This window comes from Peromyscus californicus, unplaced genomic scaffold, assembly GCF_007827085.1.
Source record: "Peromyscus californicus insignis strain IS unplaced genomic scaffold, ASM782708v3 Scaffold_6__1_contigs__length_162567912, whole genome shotgun sequence".
Lineage (NCBI taxonomy): Eukaryota > Metazoa > Chordata > Mammalia > Rodentia > Cricetidae > Peromyscus > Peromyscus californicus.
In genome coordinates this window covers 59,459,032-59,486,533 of record NW_026294584.1, presented here as the reverse complement: position 1 = coordinate 59,486,533, position 27,502 = coordinate 59,459,032, and the positions used below count along the sequence as shown (strand labels likewise).

The window sequence follows — 27,502 nt, the reverse complement described above, 5'->3', positions numbered from 1 at the left end:
GGAACCATCGTTGAGTTCTTCAGAAAATACAAGAAACTGTTGTCAACTCGTGTGGCTTAATAGGACTTAATAAACCTCATGAATCCAGAGCATATAGGGTGTGTGCCTGTCTGGTCTTAATTTTCAAAACATATAATCTGAACTTCTGATTGTGGACATGTATGCCAGAATTGTCACAGACTCTTCTGTAGACAGGCAATCTAGATGATCAGGACTCTTTCCCAATGGGCTACTTCTCTAGAGAGCTCTGCAGGAGTAAAGGAAAACATACATTCAAATTGGCCTAGTAACCTAGCCTAATAGTGTTAAAATGACACCCCACGGGAGCAGTCCTATGTATAGCTCACTTTCTCCTCTTGTATATGCAAGAAAATACTGCTGGACTCAGAGTTTTATTTATTTAGCCTCAGTGGTCGTCTGTATCTCTTCAGAGCATTTAACCCACGGGTGTTAGCCCTAATACCAGCACAGGCTTCTTCCCTGGCGTGCAGACCTAGTTTCTTCTCCAGAATAGTCACTCTTATCTCTACACCTAAACCACTAGGTTATCTAATTTTTCTTTTTAAAAGAAAACCATAGACTAAGCAAGCCTTGGAGTCCTAGTTCTGATTTTTCCTTCCTTCCTTTTTTTTTGAGAAACGATCTCACTAGAAGTCATGAGTCTCTGCCTCCACAGGCGTGGGTCAGCACATCCAGCTCTCAGTTAATCTACTTCATACTCCTTCCCTCCCAACCTAACATCCAGGAAAGAAACTCAAACTTTTACATGCCCAAACAGAAAAACCAAGAAGCCAAAGAACAGAGGCAGGACCCCGATCTCTCCTTTTTCCAAAAGTGTAGCCCTGTCCACTTTGGTTTCCAGTCTTCCCGGACTGGGGCAGGCGGGACCTAACAAAGTCCTAGACCTGCATCCACCACTCCTTTGAGTTACTTACACGTGTTCTTCCTGCCTAGCTTGGCCAAAGGGAGTGGGCCTCCCACCAATGCCTCCCCCAGGAGCGCCCGAGCCCCGCCCCCTGGGCAGGGCTAGGCGCCTTTGTTCTCCCCGCACTCTTTCTAGGCCTGGGCGCTCCAGGCAAACCGAGTGGCAGCCGGTGATTGGTGGTCGCGGCGCAGCCAATCAGAAGGGGGCACCTCATGCTAGGGCTCGGAGTTTTAAACGCTGAGCTGCTGGGCGCGCCGACGCACAGGGCTTGGGCCGCGGGGAGGTGTCGGTGTGGGCGGGGCGCCACGGCTCTCGTCCCGATTCGCGCGGGGATTGGCCGGCCCGCGGCTTCCTCGCCACTAGCCAATCGCCGAGCAGAACTTCCTGGAGGTTTTGCTGCGCTCCGGCATCGCTCGGGCGGTCCGTGAGAGCTCCGCGGTGGCCGGTCCCTGCAGGCCTCGCTCCGCGCCTCACCATGAAGCTCCGGAAAGCCTGGCTGTTGGTCCTGCTCTTGGCGCTGACACAGTTGCTGGCTGCGGCGAGCGCTGGCGATGCGCAGGAAGGTGAGCGGGTGGGCGGGCCGGCGCTGGCTGGGAACACCTAGCGTGGGTTGCAAAGGGGCCTGACAGGGTGCTTCACACACACACACACAAACACATACACACACACACACACACACACACACACACACACACACACACACACACACACACACACACACACACACACACGGTGCTTCACACACACACACACACACACACACACACACACACACACACACACACACGGTGCTTCACACACACACACACACACACACACACACACACACACACACACACTGCAAAGGGGCCTGAAAGGGTGCTTCACACACACACACACGCGAAATTAGTGACCCGGGCGCAGCGAACTTGCTGGAGTTTCAGTGCAGTACCCAGTCAAGGGGTTTGGGTCTTATGAATCCGTACTCGAGCCTAAGACGTGGAGGGATTTGCCTCTTCACCCTCATTGCTGAGATTTGCCCCTCTGCCCAGGTGAGTAAAATTTCCTGGAGAATACTCCCATGGAGGGAAGGTCAGACGTTTCCAAAACGGGTTTTAGAAACGGGACGTAGGCGGGAGAGCCGCTAGTAGGACCTGTAAGAGGCAGTCGCGGATATCGGGCATCTACTTCACAAATTGAGATTTGGAAATAACGCAGGCTTTGTTTTCGTCTTTCATGGAAACGGGAGCTACCATTCCTTCTACAAACATTTTATTCAGCACCTGTTTGCCAGTCTCTGCACCGGGTTTTGAGAGTCGAGGCTGATGAGACATGTGCTGTAGTAGGAACAGTGCATGTAACTCATAGACGTATGCCCCCGCCTTTTCTTCGAAATCATCTAGCCGAAAACATGAGACCTTTGAAATTAGGAAGTACTAGTTAAAATCGCTGTTCCTAGAGAACAGATCTGATCGACACCTTTGCCCTTCTAACCACTATCTTGTTACTCTTATTCTAATATAAACAAACCCCATTTTCTAAGATTAGTGTGTAGGGGGGGATGTGAACTTTATACTCTTAGGTTGAGTAAGATCCGTGTGGATCATTGGTTCACGAGTCTTTGCTCAGGCAGAAAGGAGTAAAAATGAAAAGGGAGCCACGTATCTGTCCTGCCTACAAGGATGTCTTGGTGCTTTTATCCAAATCGGCTGAGTGCTCCTTTCTTATAGAGAACCAAAACACACCAAAATAGGAAGAGGCCAGATTCTGCATTTTAAGCAAGTTTTTCACTTTTTATGGCAGACTAGGCTTGGGGAGTGGTGAGGAAGCCCACGTGGAAGTTTGAGAATCATCGGTCGAAGGTGGCGCACGCCTTTAATCCCAGCACTCCGGAGGCAGAGCCGGGCAGATCTCTGTGCGTTCGAGGCCAGCTTGGTCTACAGAGTGAGTTCCAGGACAGGCACCAAAAACTACACAGAGAAACCCTGTCTCGAAAAGCAAACAGACAAACAAACAAAAACAAAAAAAAAAAATGGGGGCTGGAGAGATGGCTCAGCGGTTAAGAGCACTGGCTTCCCTTACAGAGGTCCCAAGTTCAATTCCCAGCAACCACCATCCATAATGAGATCTGGTGCTCTCTTCTGACCTGCGAGCATACATGTAGGCAGAACACTGTATACATAATAAATAAATAAATCTTTAAAAAAAAAAGTTTGAGAATCAGTGTGATTTGGTGGATACTTTTAGAACATAGATAAAAACAAACAAACAAAACACCTGGTTTTTGAGGCAGTGGTCTGTTTTAGGGTGATTTTTGTTTCTTTGAGACAGGGTCTCATTATATGGATTGGAGCTCACTACTGGCCTTGAACTCAAGAGATCTGCTTGCCTCTGCCTCCAAGTGCTGGGGTTAAAATGCTGTGTAGTGTGAATTTTTGAGAGGCCTGGGTGAGTAGACTTCAAAGGCTGTTTAGACTAGCCAGTGTCCCATCTTTTGGGTCACTGATGCAGTCCCTGGAAACAGTTTGCCCTGGGTGAACCCAGGAATCTCTGTTGTGTCTGGACCAATGACAGTCCTCCTGGGCTAGGTCCTCAGGTTTGGTGGGGCTGGCCATGTGGTTCAGTGATACATCACTTACCTAACATGCACAAGGTATTGGATTCCATCCCCAGCACTACAAAGGGAGAGAGAGAATTCAGCTTCACTCACTGGTGCTTGGTCCATACTAAGTATCATTTGTAATGATTAATCATTAGTTACCTTTCTTTTTCTGTTGTTCACAGTTTGATGTTGGCCTAAAGAGTGTTTGTCTGGCTGATAGTAGCTCCTCCTTGGCAGGGTGGAGTGTGGCCCACTGAAGAAGTAGGGACATCCTCCGAGTCAGTAACTGCCAGTGCCTGGTCTGGTCAGGGATGCAGTGTTATCATCAGATTTGTTCAGAGGTCGTTGACAGGGACTCCAGTAATCTGGTTCGATCCCCCACCTTTCAGGAGTGGCCAGCCTTACACTGTGGGCTAACTAATGTGAAGGGGGATATGGAAGATTGCACCCTTTCAGAAGGCACTGGGAAGTTTTGGATATATTTTCTAGGCTAGAATGCCAGACTTTAAAAGTGAGATCCAATCTGGACTTGTACAGTGCTTGAGTCATGAGTATCATACATGAAGCCCCCAAATTCAACCACTAGTACCACTTAAACTAACCATGGTGACATATACTTGTAATCTCAGCATTCCAGAGTTGGAGACAGAAATCAGTTCAAGGCCATCTTCTGCTGCATATGAAGTTTAAAGAGAGCCTGGGATACATGAGATTCTCTAAGGAAAAAAAAAATGAAGCCTAGTGAGACGTAATCTGTAGTAAGATGTGGGGTGGTTAGCTTTCAGGACTGTGTTGGTTTCTGATAGACAGGATTAAAAGCTATTGATTGAAGATGTAATTCAGTGGTATAGCACTTAACTTAAATGTGCAAGGCCCTGAGTTTGATCTCTATCGTGACAAAACAAAAAAACTAATAGAGCTAGTCCTCGTCTCAAATTGCAGAGGTGTCAACCTTTCAGTTTTCCAAATTGGGGATGGGGTTGGAAAGATGGGGTGCTTTTTAACCACTAAACTGTCCAGCTCCCCAAATCATATTTATTTATTTAATTATTTACTTACTTGCTTGCTTATTTTTTTATTTGAGGCAGGGTTTCTCTGTGTAGCTGTCCTGGACCTCACTTTGTAGACCAGGCTGGCCTCAAACTCAGAGATCTGCTTTCCTCTGCCTCCCAAGTGCTGGGATTAAAGGGGTGTGCCGCCACCACCTGGCTATTTATTTTTTAAATTTTATGTGTTTGGGTATTTTGCCTATGTGTGCGCCTGTGTGTGTGTGCAGTGTGTGCACCGTGTGTGTGCAGTGCCTGCAGAGGCAAGAAGAGGGAGCTGGATCCCCTGGAGCTGGAGTTGAAGACAGTTGTGAGCCACCACGTAGTTGCAGGGAATTGAATCCTAGGTCTTCCAAGAGAGTGGAAGTGCTCTTAGCCACCATCTCTCCAGACCTCTGGTGTGTTTCATCAGGAGAGGTCCCCTGTGGTGATGAACTTACTGTGCAACCGTGCAGTAAACGGCTACCCTCGTGCTGTCAAACGTCAGTCAGGGACCCATACTCCGACCTTCCTGGATACACACCCGAGAGCCTGTCCCCTTGATTCTTCCCTATCCTTAACACCTGTTTTGATGGTGCCCAGAAGGAGGAAGCAGTGGGCGAGAGAAGCACAAGCCAGCTTGGTTTCTACTCTGAAAATGGGCATTTTAGAGCTGTTTCTCTTACCTCTAACAAAGGAAGAATGTAGGCCTAAACTGAAGGAAGGGATGTGCAAGGCAGGAGAAGGTAGTGTGGAGTTGGGGGAAAGTGAGTAAAGTATGACCAATAGAGATGAAATGGAGGTCGAGTTTTTATAATTTTACAGGTTGGTAAATTTCATTAATACTGATCAAAGCTGAGAGTTGTGAAAGAACAGTGTGGGTGTAACACAGGGTCTCCTTGTACCCACAGTTACAGAGCCAGCGTTCGGTTACTTAATACATTCCACAAGTCTCAGGGGTCCCTGGATCCTGGGAACAGGTTTCAGGCCCTGAGTGTACTCACAGTCCCAGACACTAACTAGCAGTGTTCTTGACTGAGCTTCTGAAAAAATAGTTGGCCCTTTGACATGTTCTGGCTTCAGGGTGAAAGGAGCAGTGTGCTTGCTGCACATAGATCTGTTTACTGCCATTACACACGCCTTTCATCCCAGCACTTGGGAGGCAGGGGGCAGGTTCAAAGCCAGCCTGGTCTCAGGAGCAAGCTCCTTTTGGTGTAATGCACGTTGGTTCCATAAGTCTGTAAAGTTGTTGTCTCAAAGTCTCTTCCTCTCTGAGTATTACTCGGAGCTGGGTTTTTTGTTGTTGTTGTTGGTGTCGTCCCCCTCTCCCGAGAAAGGGCTTCTCTGTGTTGTTTTGTAGCCCAGACTGGCCTCGAACTCACAGAGATCCACCTGCCTCTGCCCCAAGTGCTGGGGTTGAAGGTGTGCGCACCCGCCCGGCTTCGGAGCTGGTTTTCTAAGGAAAGCATATATCTCTGTTTTCTTCCCCTTTGGCCTTCTGAAGGATCAGGCCTATGGGCTATTTTTAAAGAATATGAAGTAAAGCTTTTTCAGAAGTCGAACTTAAGTACATACCAAAGAGTGAATCCTGGGTTTCTGCATACCTGGGGGGAACAGGCAGGTAAAGTGTCACTGGGGAAGGTTTATTGAGGTCCTGGAAAACAGCAGGACAGTGGACTTTGAGCCCATGGCATGCTGATCCTACATCTAGGTCCTGGGGCATTTGGATCACCCTACATGGAATCTAAAGTAGCCTACAGTATGCAGAGTGGAACAGGATTTCTAGGATAGAATATACAGCCCCCATGACTGGTTTTGAGAGTTTGGGCTGCTGGCAAAGTTGTAAAACAGTCGTGAGTTTCCTAACCAGCATGGGTATTTTCTGGTCAGATGCTTCAGATACAGAAAATGCCATTGAGGATGAAGAGGAGGAGGAGGAAGATGAAGAAGAGGAAGATGACTTGGAAGTTAAGGAAGAAAATGGTGTTTTGGTCTTAAATGATGCAAACTTTGACAACTTTGTGGCTGACAGAGATACAGTGCTACTGGAGTTCTATGCACCCTGGTAAGTACCAGCTTGTCAGTCCTTACAGCTGGACAGCCTCTCTGATGCGTGCTTGACCTCCTCGGTCATTCGGGGCCTAGTTACAGCCTCTCTGATGCGTGCTTGACCTCCTTGGTCATTCAGGGCCTAGTTACAGCCTCCCTGCGTGCTTGACTTCCTCAGTCACTCAGGGCCTAGATGAAATGAAGGGTCTGACTGCAAGAGCTCCAGCTCTTTCCTGTTTTCTAGTACTTTATTTTATTATTGTGTTTTTAGACAGTTATTATATTTTTGATTATTTTGTGTGTGTGCCATGGCATGCTTGTAGATGTAAGGACAGCTTGCAGGAGTCATTTCTTCTGCCATTGTGGATCTGGGAGATAGAACTTGGATCATCAGTCTTGGTGGCAAGTGACTTTACCTGCTGTGCTGTCATCCCACCAGCTCTAGAACTCCAACTCTCGATGTCAGAGTATTGGGAACTAGAGGCTCAGTCCTTGCTCAGCTGGCATCAGCAGCCTTTAGCCAGCCCTCGCCGTAGAGTGGTAGTCTGTTCCTGAATAGGCAGGCCAAGGCAGCCCCAGGTGCAGGCTGTTGACCATGGGGATATTTCATTGTTTCGTTTTTGTTCTCATGTGCAGAGCTTTGGGGAAGCAAATACAAATTCTTTTCCTGTTTTACCCCTCACGACTTAGTGCGTGGAAACTGTTATATCCCTGACTGCTCCTGTGCTGCTTTGCATCTCAGAGCCCCTTCTGTTCTTTTCTCTTCCTCCTGTGCTCTCTGTTTCACTTCTGAGGTGGTAAGATGTTCTCACATTAGTTTTCTAATATGTGGGGTAAAGGCATTTCATTGTTTTCTGTAAAATAAACAATACTTTTAGCAGTTCTGAGGTTATGTTCCTGTTTTATAGATAAGCTATTTTTATGCTTTTTTATTGCAAGAGTTCTTAACACTCTAGATTGAAGACCCCAAAGAGCTTTTTATGTGGGTCATGTTTATCATTTGTTGTGTTAGAAATTAAAACAAGGGGCCTGGAGAGATGGCTCACTAGTTAAGAACACTGGAACCTGGATTCAGTTCCCAGCATTCACATGGAAGCTTACAACTGTCTATATGTAGCTCCAGTTCCAGGGGATTTGGCAACCTCACACAGACATAAATACAGGCAAATAAACATAACATCAAAAAAAAAATCAGAGCAAATAAAAATAAATCTTAAAAGAAATTAAAACAAAACCAAAATTTTTTATCGTATTTATTATTATAACGTGCGTGAGAGTGTAGCAGTTAGACCTACTTTTGTGGGTCAGTTTTTGCTTATCTTGGGATCGGGAATTTAACTCAGATCCTCCGGCTTGCACAACAAGCTTTTTTAACCACTGAGTCATCTTGACAACCCTGAATAAAAAAAGTGATGCTTATTAGTTCATTTTTAGCAACTTTCTTTTTGTGGTTCTGGGAATTTTAACTCAGGGCCTTGAACATGTTAGACAAATGCTTTACTAAGCTCTACTTCCAACCTAGTAGTTCATTTAAAAAAAAAATTTAAGATTTCTTTATTTTATGTATATGGATGTTTTATCTGCATGTACATCTGCACACCAGAAGAGGGCAACAGCTCTCATAGGGCTACAGTTACAGATGGTTGTGAGCCTCCATGTGGGTGCTGGGAATTGAACTCAGGACCTCTGGAAGGGCAACCAGTGCTCTGAACCACTGAACCATCTCTCCTGCCTGGTAGTTCATTTTCAAATAACAGTAACAGTTTACATGTTGACAGACTGCTGATGTCCTTGTAAGTCAGGAAGCATCTGGAAAATGCCACAATTTATTCAGATTGAGTGTAAAAAACTTCCTATGTGAAGAGTTAACCTCATAGACCCCATAAAGAAAGTCACTGGCCAAACTTTAAGACAGATTTGCACATTAAACCAGCTTCCCCTGTCCCCTGTAGTCAACAAAATACATAGGTGCTTAAATCCCTTTTATAAAATGCCATGGTATCACATAAGACTTTTTATATACCTTCTCATATTCTTTAAATCATGTCTGGGTTATCATCTAGGTTAACTTGTTATTTAAATAGTTACACTGCTCTGATTAGGGAATAATGATAAGAAAGTCAAAATCCGCACAGATGCTGTAGTTTGTTGCTGCACTAGAGGTCAAATGTGGGGCCTTGCACACAAGGCAAGCACTCTTGTAGGCAGACGTTTCTGTCACGCCAGCAAGTTCCCTTACCACACAGAGACTTATAATTCATTATAAATTCTCATCCAATAGCTCAGACTTGTTACTAGCTAATGCTTACATTTTAAATTAGCCCATATTTTTTATCTACGCTCTGCCATGTGGCTCGGGTACCTTTTCTCAGTATGGCAATATGGCAGGTCATCCCCTCTCTGCTTCTCCTTGTGATTCCTGAGACTCCGCCCCCTTCTTCCCGGTGTCCCCTTAGTCTGTTTCTCCCGCTTAAACTTATCCTGCTTAGCTATAGGCTAGTCAGCTTCTTTATTAAATCAACTACAGTGACATAAATTCACACAGTGTAAGGGAATAGTCCACATTTCCCCCTTTTTGTTTAAATAAAAAAGGAAGGTTGTAACTTTAACATAGTAAAATTATATACAACAAAAACAGTTATCAACTAAGAATTGCACTTACAATGTCCAGTCCATTTGTATTTGGCGTGTTTGGAGAAAATACTTCGTTATTTATCTTATCTTTGTGAGTTTAAGGTTTTATACCTAATTTACTTTTTTTTATAACTAAGGAAAACTTTTAAGTCTGATTATTTAGTCTTTAACTTTGTCAAAGACCCCAGAAAGATGTCCCAATCATTAGTTAACATTACATCTGGCTGCCTGGACAGTAAACCAGAGGTCTTCTGTAATGTTGGGGCATCCACCTTTGGCTTATAGGCCTAGTATAGCTGACAGACATTTTTGAGAAGCAGGAAGTTTTAAGGACTGTTCTATTTTGTCTTGGCAAAGTTTATCGGTTGCTTTCTTTTGCATCCTGCTAGTCCAGTTTGGACACTATTATGTCAGTAATTGAGGCAAGGGCAGTCTTTTGCCCAAATGGCTAGCTTTTGTCATAAAGACAGCAAACTCCATGCAGAGGTTCTTTGATGCCCATCATCTTTTTGAAGTAAATTGGTGTTGTCAAGAGCTGCCATGTCTCACTGTCATGAAAAACTTTAGGCTATTAAACATACTAAATGCCACATTCTGTAGGTCTTTATAAAGTGATTGAAGACCATCTATCTATCTAAATATATCTGTTTAGCCTTAAAAACATGCCTAATATAACAAGTTTGATTATTACAGATGACTACTAGCCTGTATTTTTTTTTTTTTTTTTTTTTTTTTTTCGAGACAGGGTTTCTCTGTGTAGCTTTGCGCCTTTCCTGGGACTCACTTGGTAGCCCAGGCTGGCCTCGAACTCACAGAGATCCGCCTGGCTCTGCCTCCCGAGTGCTGGGATTAAAGGCGTGCGCCACCACCACCCGGCTCTAGCCTGTATTTTTAATTATACATTACATTTTTAAATGAGCCACATAAGCACAATACCCCAAACGAGTAGAAACATTCATATAGTATAGCAAAAATAATTTTAAGTTTGTATCAGTAAACCAGAATCTATACCAATGTAAAAGTATTTTGAGATTAATAGTTTTTTAGGGGGAATTAAAGTAGATTCAATAATCTACCCTTTTTTCCTATCATTTCTATATCATATCCTCCTTTCTTCCTTTAGAAAGAGATGTTTGAGCTGGGTAGTGGTGGTGTACGCCTTTAATCCCAGCACTAAGGAGGCAGAGCCAGATGGATCTCTGTGAGTTTGAGGCCAGCCTGGTCTACAGAGTGAGATCCAGGACAGGCCCAAAACTACACAGAGAAACACTGTCTTGAAAAAAACAAACAAAAAAAAAATAAAATAAGAGATCTTTGGTTTAACTCTTTTGTTTAGCTTTTTTTTTTTTAAACTATGACCAATAACAACTTGTAACCAAACCCCCTAAACAATGACAAACATCCATAATCCATCTCTTGGGAATATGGGTGTTGTTCTCTAGACTACTTCCTGTTTTCTGTGGGTGGTGGTATCTTTGGAGGAACCTTGAGAAAATCAGGATAATGGTTAAGTCTTGGCTGTAGTAGTTTGTGAGACTAGACCATCTCAGCCAGCAGCCTTGAAGCTGTTCTGGATACAGAATTCTGAGGAGACTGTGACAGAGGCATTTTGAGATGCTGGATCACCTGGGCTATCTGTTTTCATTGGTGTCTGGTCCCCTTGTTCTGAAAATATATAAACTTTTAAAGGTAACATACATATCTGTATTAATACAAGTATAGACTGTGTGTTTTACACAAGTTTTTTTGTTTTATGTTTGAGCAGGTAAAATATATGTTATGTGGGGGTTTTTTTTTTGTTTTTGTTTTGTTTTTTCAGGTTTATTCTTTTTGTCTGTAGCCAGAATTTTTAGGGGGTCTTCCCTGATCAAACGTGATCCATATCACCCTGGAATGAATCCATAGCCTCTCGTTTCCTGTGGAAATAAAAGCCTAACCTCTTCCCCAAAGCAACATACCTTTTGACTTCCATTTTGAAGTTAAGATATTTCTAAAATATGTAGGTTGGTTTAATCTAGCAGCTTTCATAATCAAATGTCTCTTAGCAACTCTTTTATTAGCAATCAAAATTTTAAAGACAGCACAATAATGTAGAGCATCCAGATTCTTTGTATTTCTCATCTTTACATGGCTTTTTTTTTTTCATTTTACTTTACTCCTTTTTAAGGACTTGATTATTTTTAAACTGTTTATTAGTCTATGACTGTCTCTGCCCTTCCTCTTTTCTCTCCCAAGCCTATGGATATTTTTAACCCCACTGTAACCTGTTCAGAGGTTTTTTTCCCATCTGTCTTTGCTGAGCATCAATATTGTTTTTTGATCACATGAGACGAATCTTTATTGTGTCAGCCGCCAGCATTGCTGAGCTTAGCGAATGGCACCGGTGCATGATGGATGGGGGCTGGCCCCTTCCACCCTCCGTTTCCTGAGAGCTTAGCTTTATGTTGGAGGTACTGCCGGGAGTCATGTAGTCCCAGCTCTGGGAAGTTGTTGTGTTCATACTGTTACCAAGTAGCACCAAGTGTTTGGTAGCAGGGTCTCTTAAAAAAAGAGCTGTGCCCATGTTAGCCCCTAGCCACGAGCCAGGAAGCTGTCCCTTAAAGGAACCGTGCCTCTGTTTACTGCTAACATCAAGCCTACCCAAGGAAAGGTGGTCACCAAGAAACCAAGTTTGATTCCCTTTTTCTGTGTTTGGGACTTTTTTTTTTAAGCTTTCTCAGGTTTTATCTACGTTGTATCCTGCCAGCAAGTTTCCAAATAACCACACAGAGACTTACTATTAATTATAAATGCTTGGCCAGTAGTTCAGGCTTGTTACTAGCTAGTTCGCACATTTTAAATTAACTCATATGTTAATTTATTATTATTATTAACTTATATATGTTCTGCCACGTGTCTGAGTACCTTTTCTTAGTATGTCTGTCTCTCAGTTCCCGAGACAATGCCCTCTTCTTCCCAGTATCCTCTCAGTCTGGTTCTCCCGCCTGACCTTATCCTGCCTAGCTATAGGCCAGTCAACTTCTTTATTAAGCCAATCACAATGACATATTCACATAGTGTAAAGCAATATTCCACACATTCTACCACTTAAGCTACATCCACAGTTCTTGTTTAATTTTGATCCATTCTGTGAATATGGCTCTTATGGACATGGAGGGCCAAGTGTAATAGAAACAGTCATGTAGGTTTAGAGTTGAAAGTATTTGCCCAAGCTAGAATTCACAGCTCCTGTGACTTTCCTTATTTGTTATGTGTGGTATGTCTCAGCTACAAGTCTTTCCATAAAGCTTCCATTTTTTAAAATGTCTTATTAGATTTCAATCTCCGTGGATACAGGTAATTCTTTTTCTTCTTCCTTTAATTTCTTAGGTGTGGACATTGCAAGCAGTTTGCTCCAGAATATGAGAAAATTGCCAGCACTTTGAAGGATAATGATCCTCCCATTGCTGTTGCAAAGATTGATGCAACCTCAGCATCCATGTTGGCGAGCAGATTTGATGTGAGTGGCTATCCTACCATCAAGATCCTGAAGAAGGGACAGGCTGTTGACTATGAGGGCTCCAGGACCCAGGAAGGTGAGCGCCAGCACGTGAGCTGTTGGGGAATGGTGCCTAAGGAGTGCCTCCACATGCCCATATACACACATGTGAAAGAAAACACAACCATACTCACACACAAAAAGTATTGTCTTCAGCCAAGGACATGCCTCCTTTCATCCTTTAAAAACATACATTGAGCCGGGCGGTGGTGGCGCACACCTTTAATCCCAGCACTCGGGAGGCAGAGCCAGGCGGATCTCTGTGAGTTCGAGGCCAGCCTGGGCTACAGAGCGAGCTCCAGGAAAGGAGCAAAGCTACACAGAGAAACCCTGTCTCGAAAAACCAAAAAAAAACCCATACATTGAATGCTGCTGAATTTCTCATTCCCGTTGTGGGACACTAGAAAGAATGTTAAAAAGGGTCTCTATCTTTATAGCCGTGAAATAAACACATGACCTAGACAGGCCCCTTCTATGTTTTATTTTTTTGAGACAAGATCTCTTTTTTTTTTTTTTTTTTTTGAGACAAGATCTCTTTAATTCAAGCTGTCAGTCTTGAACTTGTGGCAGTCCTTCTGCCTGGGCCTTTGGAACTCTAGCATTGCGAGTAGAAGCCGCCATGCTGACTTCATTTCTGCTACAGAAATGTGGCTCTTCACTGATGCACAGTGTGTTTGTCTGATAACTAGGTAATGTTTATTTGCCTCATAATGGGAAGTGTTTGATTAAAGAAAGTCTTTGTACCCCGACCCTGAGTGATTCAACTCCTTCCAAGGAAAGGTTTCGGTTAGTAAATTACTTTTGTAGTCTTCAGTGATAGTTTAATCAAAAAAAAAAGGCAAGTATGTTTGTGTGTGTATAAGAAGAGTTTTTCTCATTTTTACACAACTGTTAGGATATCTTAGATACCATTCTGTATTGCTGTCTTTACTTACCAAGTACATCTTAGTCATAGGAGTACATAGGAATTTAAGCCCCAAACAGGTGGAAAACAGTGTTTGTTTAAAAGTAAGTCAGGAGGCTAGGGAGGAAGCTCAGGGGATAGAGCGCTTGCCATGCAAGTGTGAGTTCAGACTGGAGTTCAGATCCCCAGGACCCAAATAAAAGCCAACTAAGTGACAGCCTCCTGAAATCCTAGTGTTTGGGAGGTAGAGAAAGGGACTCTCTTCAAGGAAAATGGTTAGCTAGGCTATCCAGAATTATTGAGCTTGGGTTCACTAAGAAACCCTGCCTTAATGAAGTGGAAAGCAATTGAGGAATATACGCAGCATCAATTCAAGTCTTTGGTATGCGTGTGTACCCATCTGCATTGAATATACATCCATACATGGAAAAAAAAAAAAAAGGGAAGAAAAAGATAAACAGATCCGCACCCAGCTCTAAGCCTTGGCTTCCAGGCCCGTTTTGGAACCTTTGTAGCTGCATGTGTCAGAGTGGATCCTCATCCCGTGGCCATGCCCTCTGAGTGAAATGTTAATATGTGGGTGTGAGCGGTTCATAGAGTGAACGTGTGGAGATGTGTCTCATGCAGCTTCAGTTTGAAGACTGTTCTTTGGCAGCAGTGGTCTCCTTGGCTCTTGGTGATATCTGTAGTAAAGAGCAAAGTTTACAGCTCCTGGTTCTAAGAATCAAATATATATTTGTGCTGGGAATCAAACCCAGAGTAACTTACATAGTAAGCAAAAATGTTACTGCTTGGGCTGCCTCCTCAGCCTTGGCCTTTATATTTATAGTTTTGATTTTTTTTTTTTTTTGAGCCAGGGTCTCACTATGTAGCTCTAGCTGTCCTGAAACTCGCTCTGTAGACCAGGCTGGCCTCAAACTCATAGATACCTGCATGCCTCTGCCTCCTGAGTGCTGGGATTAAAGGCGTGTGCTGCTTACCTAGCTGACCTATTTATTTTAAGAATGTGTTATTTTCCACTTCAGCTATTGACTCCATTTCTGAGAAATATCTTAGCTATGTTTTTAATTAACATTTTTATTTCATTTATTTATCTGCATATGTTATGGTTCTGAGCATGCCATGGTGTGTATATGGAGACCAAGGACAACTTGGAGAGGTTGGTTCTTTCCTGCCATGTGGGTCCTGGGGATTGATCTCAGGTCTTCAGGCTTGCCTGCTGAGTCATCTCACAGTCCCTAGGCATGCATTCATAATCACTTCCCAGGCGATTCTGCTGCAGCCTGTGCAGTAGGAGCTGCTGCTCTTCTTTTGAATTTTTCTAGATATTTTTTTTTGGCCATTTTTCATGATGCCTGTGATGCTTGTGCTGGATACACGTGGTTGAACACATCCATAGTTTCTATATGTTGCAGGAATGTTGCAAGATTGATAATAATCTTCTGACTTAGTCACAGTTCTGTTGCTGTGAAGAGACACCATGACCAGGGCAACTCTTAGGAAAAAAAAAAAGCATGTAATTGGGGGCTCACTTGCGGTTTCAAAGGTTTAGTCCATTATCATCATGGTGGCATGCAGGCAAGCACTGAAGCAGTTACTGAAAGCTACATCCTGATCCATAGGCGGAGCGTGAGACTGGGCCTGGCATGGGCTGTTGAAACTACGTAGTCTACCCCCAGTGACACCTCCTCCATACCTCCTAGTCTTTCTCAAACAGTTCCACCGACCAGAGAACAAACATTCAAGCATAGGGAATATTCTTGTTCAGACCACCACATTTTTCTCAATGAAACCCAGCTGGAGGTGACCACCGAGGGTTTTCCTGCAGCTGGTTCAGTCTGGGAATGGAGGAAATCACTCACTAGAGTAGATTGCATACCACCAAGAAAAGGCTGCAGTCATCAATGGCAGCAGAAATGGCATATTGGAAATGAGACCTTCTGACTTGATTGTCTTCCCAAATTCTGAGGAGACTGATTAAAGATCAGCTCAGCAAGTCACACATTTTCTACTGTCTTTGTGGATCCTGGCATTTTGTCCCCACTCTCTGCCAGCTTGTGGGTTTGAGGTAAAGTACTGGCTAGCTTGGGTGGCAATGCATTCAGTCTCTTTTGTTTCTGTTTTATTTTTTAGAAATTGTTGCCAAAGTCAGAGAAGTTTCCCAGCCTGACTGGACACCTCCACCTGAAGTCACGCTGTCATTGACTAAAGACAACTTTGACGATGTTGTGAATAATGCAGACATCATTCTGGTGGAGTTCTATGCCCCATGGTAGGTTGGCAGTCGGGTTCGTGATTTTAGGGTAGTGAGTGTTCAGCACCCTGCTAAGCACTGATGAAAAGTTGCAGGCCACAGCCCGCACAGGTTAACACAGAGGCAGCAGTCTGGAAGTGTGATGGTTATAGAGGAAGTCATGGGAGTGCACATGGAAGGAACTTCTCGTTTTAAACTGTGTTATCGTGTGGGTGTGTATAGTGTGTGTGTGTGAGTGTGTGTGTGAGTACGGGTGTGTGTGTTACAGCAGGTATGTGGCAGTGAGAACAGACAGCGTTGTGGAGTGAGTGATCTCCTCCCACCTCTGTTCGGGGGAATTGAACTCCAGTTGTCTGCCTTGCATGACAGGCACTTTTACCTTCTGAGCCGTCTTTCAAGCCTGCTTTTGGTTTACTATGTACCTCAGGCTGGCCTCCCAACTTGGAGCAGTCCTCCTGCCTCGACCTCCTGAGTTCTGGAACTCAGGCATGTGTTACCACACCTGGCTGAGAAAAGACTTGTATAGCTCTGGGAGCCCCTGAACTCCCCAGGAAATGGCCTGTGGCACCATTTGTCCTGATGCATTCTTCATCCCGCAGCCAGGGGTTCTGATTTTTGAGCAGACTTGGCATTTTTCAGGATAGTGGCACAGAACATTTGTTTATACTGTAAAGATGTGTGTCTGCCTAAGGCGCCTTCTGCTATAAGAGCTAGTTGGAAAAAAGCCTAAGCTAAGGCCAAGCTTTCATAATTAATAGTAAGTCTCCATGTTGTTACTTGTGAGCTGGTGGCCCAAAGGAAAGTCAGACTACAGGATGGGCCATGCAGACTAGAGTAGAGACTAAATGATGAATTCTGGATGTGAGCAGAAGGCATTAAAAGAGTGTCCTCAAGCGTCTGCATGAATGAGGCCCCAGAGTGTCAGCAAGGAAAAGAAGCTTCGGGGCCTAGAATCAGCAGGTAGAGGCTGTGGTTGATGCATAGCAAAGGGGTAGGGTACCCTGGCTCCAGGCAGTGCCTGTGTGAGCCAAAACTTGTGGCTTTCTGGCTTCTGCAGCAGAAACCACTCTGACAGTTCATCGTTGGGTGACAGCACAAGGGGGTGACAGAGAGGAAGATGGCTGGGGAGGGAAGGAGACAACCTCTATTGGGGGGCAGAAAAGCCCATGGCACCCTTGGAACCCTACTTACACTGCTCTAGAAGGGACCTGGCATTGGTGGGGGGACATGACATTGTACTAGCGGATCACTTACCCCTTCTGGTTATGACTGTATTAGTTACTATGAGGAAACACCACAACATAGGCAGCGTATAGAAGAAGGGGTTTATGTGGCCTTACGGTTCCAGAGAGAGAAGGGTCTATACCATGGCAGAGTGGGGACATGGCAGCAGGTGTAGGAAGCTGAGGGACCACATCTGGAACTGTAAGAATGAAGCAGAGAGCAACTTGAAAGTAGTGGGAGCCTTTTTAACTCCGAAAGCCCTCTTCAGCTACACAAATTCCTCCAACAAGGTCACAGCTCCTAAGCTTCCCCCAAACAACACCACCAAATAGGAACCAAGCATTCAGATGCCCAAGACTATGGGATACATTTCATTCAAACCACCGCAGTGACCACCCAAGAGCTACATATAGCAGACCCTGAACCTAGCCACTTCATTAAGTACCTCATAAGCTCATGGCACCTAAGAGGGGAGTTATCTTTTCTTACAGATAGTTTGTGTTGTCGGATGTACCTTTAATTAATTTTCTTAACGACGTGGTCAAGACAGTGTTAATGTTAACTGGGAGGACCTGAGAACCTGATGTGTCTGGGTCAGATAAGAGTCATCAGGGTCAGCCGGGCGGTGGTGGGCGCACACCTTTAATCCCAGCACTCAGGAGGCAGAGGCAGGTGGATCTCTGTGAGTTTGAGGCCAGCCTGGTCTACAGAGCTAGTCTAGGACAGGTTCCAAAGCTACAGAGAAACCTTGTCTCGAAAAACAAAAAACAAAAAACAAAAAACCAAAAAGAGAGTCATCAGGGTCTTATGGTGTAGATTGTCTATTTCATTTATTTACATTTTGTTCGGTGGTATGTATACCGTCAAAGGTCAACCCTGGGTGCCAGTCAGCTAGGCATGTGCTCTACTGCTACTCTGGCCCCTAGACAGTCTATGCTCACCATCATAACCTTAATTGCAGATGCCTCTGGCTCGTGGTTCTCTCCTGCTCTGGTTGGTTTGCAGGCGAAGAATTTGTCACACTGATTCTCTGTGCCCCTGTTCATGTTGTTGGCTCTCTCAGACTTCACATCCGGCTAACCTGTTGTCTTCACTCAGTGTGAGACAAAGGCCAAGAGAGCAGCAGCTGTCATTGACGCCATTCTTGACTTGCATCATGGACAGCCTCCAGTTCCCAACCAAGAAAATCCTCTCCTTTCTCAGGACATGGGCTCTCTAGACTTCCATTGTTTCACCTTGTACCACTGTAGACAGACTAATCTCTCCCACTTGCCTATCCCCGAATAACCAGTCAAAGCCTTAATATTAATTACAGATTGTTTGGCCCATGGCTCAGACTTGTTATTAACTAGCACTTAGAACTTAAATTAACCCATTTCTAGTAATCTATATATTGCCACGTGGCTGTAGTGTTACCGGTCTGCTGGCATCTTGCTCCTTGGGTGGCTGGATGGTGTCTCCCTGACTCTGCCCTTCTTCTCCCTGTGTCTCTGCTTGGATTTCCCGCCTGGCTTTTATCCTGCCTTGCCATAGGCCAAAGCAGCTTTATGTATTAACCAGTGGGAACAGCATATATTCACAGCATACGGAAAGACCGTCCCACAGCAAACCACCGTTTGTTGTGCTTCTGTCTACATATATGGGCCTCTAGCATGTGAATGCCATGACAGGAAGCTCATGTTATAAAAACCTGGTTAGCCAGACAGTGGTGGTGCACACCTTTAATCCTAGCATTCAGGAGGCAGAGGCAGGTGAATCTCTTGAGTTCGAGACCAGCCTGGTTTACAGAGCAAGTTCCTGGACAGCGAAGGCTACACAGAGAAACCCTGTCTTGGGGGAAAAGCAAACAAACAAAAAACTTGGCATGTACTGTGGGGCCTGTCTTGGCAGTCTCACCTAGGAGACATTCCAAGATTTGGTGGATGTAACTGAGTTGCTTAGGAACATGAGATTGGTCTCTGCACCTCATTTAGCTGAAACAAGTCCCTAATGGAATTGACTTCCTTTTGGCAGGTGTGGACACTGCAAGAAACTTGCCCCTGAATATGAGAAGGCAGCCAAGGAGCTCAGCAAGCGCTCTCCCCCAATTCCCTTAGCCAAAGTTGATGCCACTGAACAGACAGACCTGGCCAAGAGGTTTGGTGTCTCTGGCTACCCCACTTTGAAAATTTTTCGAAAAGGAAGGCCTTTTGACTACAATGGCCCACGAGAGAAATATGGTATGGCTGCTACCTTCCTCATACTGTGTGGAAAGGGAACTTCCTTTATACAGCTGGGAGCTAGAGGATGAGGTCAGCTGCAAGGACCTTCCTCAGACATGTGCTCTGCTCCTAGGAATTGTTGACTACATGATTGAGCAATCTGGGCCTCCCTCAAAGGAGATTCTGAATCTGAAGCAGGTCCAGGAGTTCTTGAAGGATGGAGATGATGTAGTCATCATTGGGGTCTTTCAGGGAGACAGTGACCCAGCCTACCTGCAGTATCAGGATGCTGGTAAGTACTGACAAAACAACATGCCCGCCACATTCCTAAGGCTTTGGGGAGGTAGGCTGTTTTGCATAAAATTAGCATAGTGGTAGGTTATTTGTCTAGTACTCATGAGGTCCTGGACTCAAACTCTAGTACCATAGTACTACAGAAAGAGTAAGTGTAGCAAATGGCTCCATGGAAGAACCAGTGTAGTACCTTTGGGAATAAGCTTTCCAGCCTTGGGCTAGGGCTGTAGGTCAAGTCCCTATGGCTGTCCTAGGTGATGGGTTGCATAATCACGTGCTAAATGCATAAAGACCAGCTGCACCATCTCCCCCATACCACACAATCACATTAATTTATTTGCCTTGCTCCTCTCCTGAGTATCTCTGCAAGAAAGAACAGCTTTAACAGCTTAGATGCAAGATTGTAAAACATCGGTAGTGAACTTCTGCCCTCCGGGGTTCTCCCATTGTGCTGTAAGCCTGTATTTAAGACCGCCTCCCTCCTTCAATAAACGGCATTCGGCATTAAAAAAAAAAAAAAAAAAAAAAAAGCCAAGTTACAACACAGTAAACCAGACTTCATGGGAGAATCCATGCCAGCCAGCCAGACCTCCTCCAAGAATATAGAAAGCACTCAACATTATGTAAAACCCTGTAACAATGCAAGATTTTTTTCTTTTCTTCTTTCTCTGTTGTAGAATATTATTTTAAGGTGTGTTACTTTTGTTTATGTTGCATTTGTTTAACTCTGTGAAGCTGTGATACTGTGTCTGTCTAAAACACCTGATGGTCTAATAAAGAACTGAATGGCCAATAAAAAAAATGCAAAAAGAAAGAAAGAAAGAAAGAAAGAAAGAAAGAAAGAAAGAACAGCTCTGGCCTTGGAGCAACACCTCTGACCTGGGTTCAAGTCCTGGCTCTTGCTAGTTATTAAAACTGTGGCCACAGACTCACTCCATCAGCCCAGGGTTTGAGTTTTTCGGATCCTCCTTACCACCTTTTCCTCAGCTCCCCTTTGACACACACAAAGCTTAGTCTGCATTACTAAGTACACTCTCAGCATGCCACGTGCCAACTCATGCTGATTTCTCTGAGGTACAACAACAGTTATGCATACTTCCAGTTCAGGCTGGTGATTTGTCTGTTTAATTAGAGACAAGTCCTCTCTGTGCAGCCCTGGCTATCCTGGAACTCACTCTGTAGACCAGGCTGGCCTCAAACTCACAGAGATTAAATAAAGGCATGCGCCATCACCATCCGGCTGGAAACTATTTTTAAAAGGAGATGGATTTGTTTGCTTGGTTTGGTTTTTCAAGACAGAGTTCTGCCTGAGATCTGCCTGCCTCTGCCTCCCAGGTACTGGAATTAAAGGTGTGCACTACTACGCCCAACTCAGTCTGGTGCTTTGTCAGAACTTCAGAGAGGAGCTCAGTTTAATTCATGTTTCTTTGGTCTTGATTGGTTAGTTAACTATCATCTGTCTGTTCTTGACTAATCAGGAAGAAACTTACCTAGGGAAAGTCCAGCCCACCCAGGGCTTTGGCCGAATGCAGAGTCCCTAATCTCAGGATGACCACTTGAAACCTCAGTCAGGTCATCGGAGTTTGAGATACTTGAATGTCCTCTATGAGGTACTGTCATCCTGAGTGCCAGTTTGCTACCTGTCGTAGACGGAAGGTGGCATTTGCTCTAACAAATAGCTCTAAATTTCTGTGAACATGATTTTTGTATTTCTGGAAAATTCTAAGATGGAAGACTTAGATATTATATCTGTGCTGAGTTTTAAAAACAGGCTCCTTTGTGTGCATAAGCTCTGGATATTGTCCATTCAGAATTTACAGTGTTAGTCATACCCTTCAGGCCCTTGCTTGGCCAGTGAGGCTCATAAACCTGATATTTAACAATGTGATGTATTCTGTTAATTTGTCAGCTAACAACCTGAGAGAAGATTACAAATTTCACCACACTTTCAGCACTGAAATAGCTAAGTTCTTGAAAGTCTCCATGGGGAAGTTGGTGTTGATGCAGCCTGAGAAATTCCAGTCTAAGTATGAGCCCAGGAGCAATGTCATGGATGTTCAGGTGAGTGAGGGCTCTTCAGGGATGTGAAGCATCCTGTGCTATGCTAGCCCCTGGGTACTCTACATGCACTAACACCTGGACTTCGAAATGTGGAGTGTTTTCTATGCCCACAGGGCGTGGCATGCCCTTAGTTACTCCTTTATTGCTGTGAAGAGATGCCATGACTGAGGCAACTCTTAAAAACACTGGAGCAGTTGCTGAGGGGTACATCCTGATCCATAGGCAGAAAGAGAGAGACTGGGCCTGGCATGGACTTTTGAAATCTCAAAGCCCACCACCAGTGACATACTTCATCCAACAAGGCCACACCTCCTAATCCCTCTCAAATAGTGTCACTCCATGACTACCAAGCATTCGACTATGTGAACCCTATGTGGGGACCTTTCTTTTTTTTTTTTTTTTTTTTTTTTTTCGAGACAGGGTTTCTCTGTGTAGCTTTGCGCCTTTCCTGGAACTCGCTTTGGAGACCAGGCTGGCCTCGAACTCACAGAGATCCGCCTGGCTCTGCCTCCCGAGTGCTGGGATTAAAGGCGTGCGCCACCACCGCCCGGCGTGGGGACCTTTCTTACTCAAACCACCAGAAAGACCACAGTGTCCTCAGAGTGATTCCACCACTCCTTCAGATCTTCTTGTTTTCATCTTTAGTCAGAGACCATGTAACCAAAGAGGGATCCTAATTGGGGTTGTGGACCATTATGGTCAGACACAGCTCTCAGATGAGTGTGCTTCCAAGAGGGGGTCTGGATCATTAAGTTTTTTTTATTGGTTCTTTGAGGTTTTTTTTGAGGCAAAGTTGTTAACTTTTTTTTTCTTTTTTGGGGGGGGGGTGCGGGGGTGGATTGAGACAGGGTTTCTCTGTGTAGCTGTGGAGCCTTTCCTAGAACTCACTCTGTAGCCCAGGCTGGCCTCGAACTCACAGAGATTAAAGGCATGCGCCATCACCATCCGGCTGGAAACTATTTTTAAAAGGAGATAGATTTGTTTGCTTGGTTTGGTTTTTTCAGGATAGAGTTTCTTTGTGTAACAGCTCTGGCTGTCCAGGAACTCGCTCTGTAGACCAGGCTGGCCTCGAACTCACTGAGATCCATCTGCCTCTGCCTCCCAAGTGCTGGGACTAAAGGCGTGTGTCATTGCTCCTGACAGTTCAGTACATTCTTGAAGGGATCCTTATACTCCAGAAAGGTTACAGGGTTAAGGTCCCTGCCATCTTGTCTGCAGGCCATCATTGCTGCCCTGCTCTTGAATTTGCTCTCTAGGTGAACCTTGTCTCCCTTGTCTCGGGGATGGAGATGTGATTAAAGACAGTGTGGTCCTTTGCCTCCAGGGCGTCTTTGCTTGCTTTTTTAGCACTTCCTACACACCCATTGAGATCAGAATGGATCCCTTGACATCTTGTTCCCTCTGCACTGCCGCTTCAGCCCCGTGTGCCTTCTGGTCCCTGATTCCCCATCTACACAGGAACTCTGGGCTCACTGTGTTCTCTGCATTGTATGACAAGTGTTGAGACTTGGGCCAGCGGGTTAATAAGCTTGTACAAGTTTCTTCAGCTGTGAAGGGTAGGTGGCTGTCCTTCCCTTGGTAGTTGTGAGGTGGTATCTGTCAAGGGCTTGACTTGAGTCCTAAGTATGAGCCCTAGGGACCTCCAGTCTCCAGGACAACTGCCCAAGTTCTGTGTCCCTTAGAAACTGCCACTCTGACACGTCGGAGGTGCCGCACAAACTTGTTGGATTCACTTGACACTGAAACATCTCACCTGAAGAGCCTCGTGGGCCAGTGTTAAAGGGCTGTGTATTGAGCCCAGTTACGTACAGCCACCTGTTTATGACTGCGCCAAGCCCTCAGAACAGTCTCCAGAGAAGAGATGGTCTCGGTGGTTGAGCAGCTCACCCACCATGTCGCTTTGTCAGGCTCTAGATTCTAATTTGAGGCTTCACTGCTCTCTAGTCCAACCTGAAGAGTAAAGGTGTGGTTACTTGTGGCCTACAGCAAAGCTCTGCCTGGCCACCTACTAGCTGGAGTTTTATCTATCAAGTGGACTTCAGGGCTCTTATGGAGCCTGGGTGACTGAATATGGAAAGACCTGCACAGATCAGTCTGCGTGTAGTTACTTTTTAAGACTCTTAATTAAGCCCTTTCTCGTTGGGCTTTTGAGTTCAAATCAAAAGAAGGGGTCTGTTAATGTTGACTATGGGGAGGGAGTTGCTACAGTGTGATTAGAGGGGGTGAGTGAACAACGTCCCTGGCCCTCCTGTCTGAACCCTCCAGGACATCTGCGTCTGACAGTGACTCTGAGGGCACATTAGCTAAAGCTCCTCTTGTTGGGCTTTCTCTCACCTGTGCCCTCCTTGAAACAGGGCTCCACAGAAGTGTCAGCCATCAAGGACTATGTGGTGAAACACGCCTTGCCCCTGGTGGGCCATCGAAAAGCCTCTAATGACGGCAAGCGGTACACCAAGCGCCCCCTTGTGGTTGTGTACTACAGTGTGGACTTCAGTTTTGATTACAGAGCTGGTGAGACCTACCTACCAAGGCCTTTGGGGGGGGGGGGGGGACGGGCGGCTGCTGTCGCTTTTAGAGATCTTACTCTAGAGCCCTCCAATTAGTGGTGTGGGCATATTTTACTTATAGCATAGGATTTTCAGTTGAGCCTTGTAGTACCTCTTTTCCCTCCTGTTACAGCAAAAGGGGAGTCAAGAGTCAAACCTAGGGCTAGAGAGCTGGCTCAGCAAGTACAAACATTCAGGGCCCAGCCCGAGGACCTGGGTTCAATCCCCAGGACCTAGGTGGTGGACAGAAAACCAATTCCTACAGGTTGTTCTCTGACCTCCACACACACACTCTTACAGCATGTGCATAAATGCACATGCCCACAAAATAAATAAATATAAAAATTCAAATAACAAGAAAGAAAATAGAATTTAAAAAAAAAAGAGTCAAGCCTAGTACCTCTTTAGAGATGATGTTGCAGATCTGGTGCTGAACCAGCTTCTGGCTCCAGACAGTGCTTTGTGCCAGTGCACAGCTCTGCTGGGACTTAGGTCACCTGCTCACACAGTGTGGCTCGGCCCGGTGTGCTTTTCTGTCCTGTGGAGGTATATCTGGGACCTATGCCTTGTCAGAGAACATCAGTGCCAGAATCCTAAATCTCACAGTCCAGGGCAGGACTATTACTGTGCTCAGCCGCTTAGTCCACAGCCTTTGTCCATTTCAGCTACTCAGTTTTGGCGTAACAAAGTCCTGGAGGTGGCCAAGGACTTCCCTGAGTACACCTTTGCCATTGCTGATGAGGAAGACTATGCCACAGAGGTGAAGGACTTGGGGCTCAGTGAGAGTGGAGAGGACGTCAATGCGGCCATCCTAGATGAGAGTGGGAAGAAGTTTGCAATGGAGCCAGAAGAGTTTGATTCAGACGCTCTCCGGGAGTTTGTTACAGCTTTTAAAAAAGGTGAGTTGAGCCCAAAGTCTCCCTTTGGGAAAAACACAGAACCTGCTCAGGTCAAAGGAATATCTGGCATCCTGCAATGTGCAAGGGGGTGTGGATATGTGTCAGTAGGTGCTTGCTGTGGAAGCAGGTGGATGCTGGATGCTGTTCAAATCCCCAACACTCATGTGAACGGTGCGTGTGGCCACACATGCCTGTAACCCCAGCACTGGGTGACAAAGACAGGTAGCTTCCATGCCAGCAAAGGACTCTGCCCCACCTCCTCTCCCCTTCACAAAAAAACGATAAAAAATAGGGTGGCAAGTGATAGAGGGAAACACCTAATGTCCTCTCCAAAGCTACACACAGAAAAAGACCCAGTAGGTTCTCTACCTTTCCCTCCCCTTCCCACTCCTAAGTCCAAAGCAACTCATTCTCTGACTCCGTTACCTGGAGAAAGACTGGGTGTGTCCCCCAAACTGAGGCACCAAGGCAACTTAAATGTTACGTTGGACCATTTAGGAGGTTTAGTTTTGTCTTTCCATTTTGGCAAGCCTAATATTTACTTTGAAAGCAAAAGCCAGGTGAGAGTTTATTAAGTAGCATCATCCTTAAGAAACTGGTTGACAGGGGTTCCAGGGGGCATCTCCAGATGCATCCATCCCAGACAGACAGGGCACAGTCTGGGTACAGCTGAAGGCCTCTGTGACTTAAAAACTTGACTTGGTGTCTCTCTGTACTACCCCCCAACACTTGTGCTCATGAGTCTGATTCTAATTTTTCCTCTCCTATACCTCAGGGTTGGGAGCCCCGAGACAGAATCTCTATTCTTTGTTTTGTTTTTGCTTTTTGAGACAGGGTCTCATCATATCTCAGGCTGGCCTCAAACTTGTGATTCTCCTGCCTCAGCCTCTCAAATGCTGGTATTATAGTTATGTGTCACTGTCCCTTTTCCTTTGTTTTTTGGTTTGATTGCTTGGTTTTGTTTTTGTTTGTTTTGTTTTGTCTTTGAGATGGGGTTTCTCTGTGTAACATTCCTGGATGTCCTAGAACTCACTCTGTAGACCAGGCTGGCTTTGAAATCAGATCTGTCTGCTTCTGCTTCCTGAGTGCTGGGACTAAAGGTGTGCATCATTACCACCCGGCTTGGTTTCGGTTTTGTTTTTAAGAAAGGAGCTAGTATATCTTGGAAGCATTTCAAAGCTCTTTGAAACAGGGTTTTAAACGTGAGGAATACTTGATGTGAAATTCTAAGCATACATAATCTTTATTGATCTTGACTGACCAAAGCACCTCCCTCTCAATGCTGGCCATGTGGTGTCTTACCACGACCCTTGCCCATTTTGGACAGTTTTGGCATCACAAAGTTGATCTTGCCCCCACGGAGCTTTCGGGCTCTTGGTCCTGGTGCTGTCAATAGCTCTCCCGCATTGGGCGTTGTCTCTGCTAGACTGGACTTTGCAGGGACTGGGAGAGCACAAGGTGCTTTATCATGCATTGCCCAGTGGTGGGGGAGGTTTTAGAGAGGGGGGCTAAGAACTGAGAGCCACTGATTCCGCTTGCCTCGGTGCCTGGTTCAGCTAGAGTACCAGAATCCGTGGCCTTGAAGCACTCACACTTCTTTGTGTTGTTGGCAGGAAAACTGAAGCCAGTCATCAAGTCCCAGCCAGTCCCCAAGAACAACAAGGGACCAGTCAAGGTGGTGGTGGGGAAGACGTTTGATGCCATCGTGATGGACCCCAGGAAGGATGTCCTCATTGAATTCTATGCACCCTGGTGTGGGCACTGCAAGCAGCTAGAGCCCATCTACACCAACCTAGGCAAGAAATACAAGGGCCAGAAGGACTTGGTCATCGCCAAGATGGACGCTACTGCCAACGACATCACCAACGACCGATACAAGGTGGAGGGCTTCCCCACCATTTATTTTGCCCCCAGTGGGGACAAACAGAACCCAATTAAATTTGAGGGCGGAGACAGAGATCTGGAGCATTTGAGCAAGTTTATAGATGAACACGCCACAAAGAAGAGCAGGAGCAAGGAAGAGCTCTAAAGGCCCGCTGGTCTGCAGGAGGTGGAGGGACCAGACACTGGAGTGGACAGCATTGGCCACCAAGCAAGTGAGCCGTCAGTGAAATGGCAGTGTCCTGACTTCTTTTTCTAATGCTTTGTTATGCCACTTCATGCTCTGAGTACTGAATAGCCATGAATGACTTGATAGTTTAGACCACATTTTTTTGGAGGATTCATCTATTTTTATCATTTGGGATCTGATTTGTTTGGTTTGGTTTGGTTTTTAACCTTTTACTTTAGTATTTCCTCGAACAAGTTTTGGATCTTCTGTGTAAGAGTTTTTTTTAATTTAAAGTTTAAAAAATCTTTGCCAAATCA

The 27,502-nt window shown here is 45.2% G+C and overlaps 1 protein-coding gene across 1 annotated transcript; it reads left to right on the top strand.

Moving 5' to 3' along the window:
- Positions 1–1,239: 1,239 nt before the first annotated feature.
- On the top strand, positions 1,240–27,502 carry Pdia4 (protein disulfide isomerase family A member 4). The gene is made up of 10 exons (XM_052720572.1): positions 1,240–1,488; positions 6,422–6,596; positions 12,584–12,789; positions 15,790–15,928; positions 19,148–19,353; positions 19,469–19,627; positions 21,539–21,690; positions 24,045–24,201; positions 24,902–25,135; positions 26,749–27,502. Exons 1-10 carry the CDS (start codon positions 1,401–1,403, stop codon positions 27,162–27,164), a joined length of 1,932 nt encoding a protein of 643 aa, XP_052576532.1. The 5' UTR covers positions 1,240–1,400; the 3' UTR covers positions 27,165–27,502.

What these genes read in the sequence shown, in the direction of transcription:
- Pdia4 (XM_052720572.1), top strand. Translation starts at nt 1,401, where the DNA reads ATGAAGCTCCGGAAAGCCTGGCTGTTGGTCCTGCTCTTGGCGCTGACA. An exon ending in TGGCCCACGAGAGAAATATG is followed by an intron (nt 19,354 to 19,468) that starts GTATGGCTGCTA and finishes CTCTGCTCCTAG; the next exon opens with GAATTGTTGACTACATGATT. An exon ending in CCTGCAGTATCAGGATGCTG is followed by an intron (nt 19,628 to 21,538) that starts GTAAGTACTGAC and finishes TTAATTTGTCAG; the next exon opens with CTAACAACCTGAGAGAAGAT.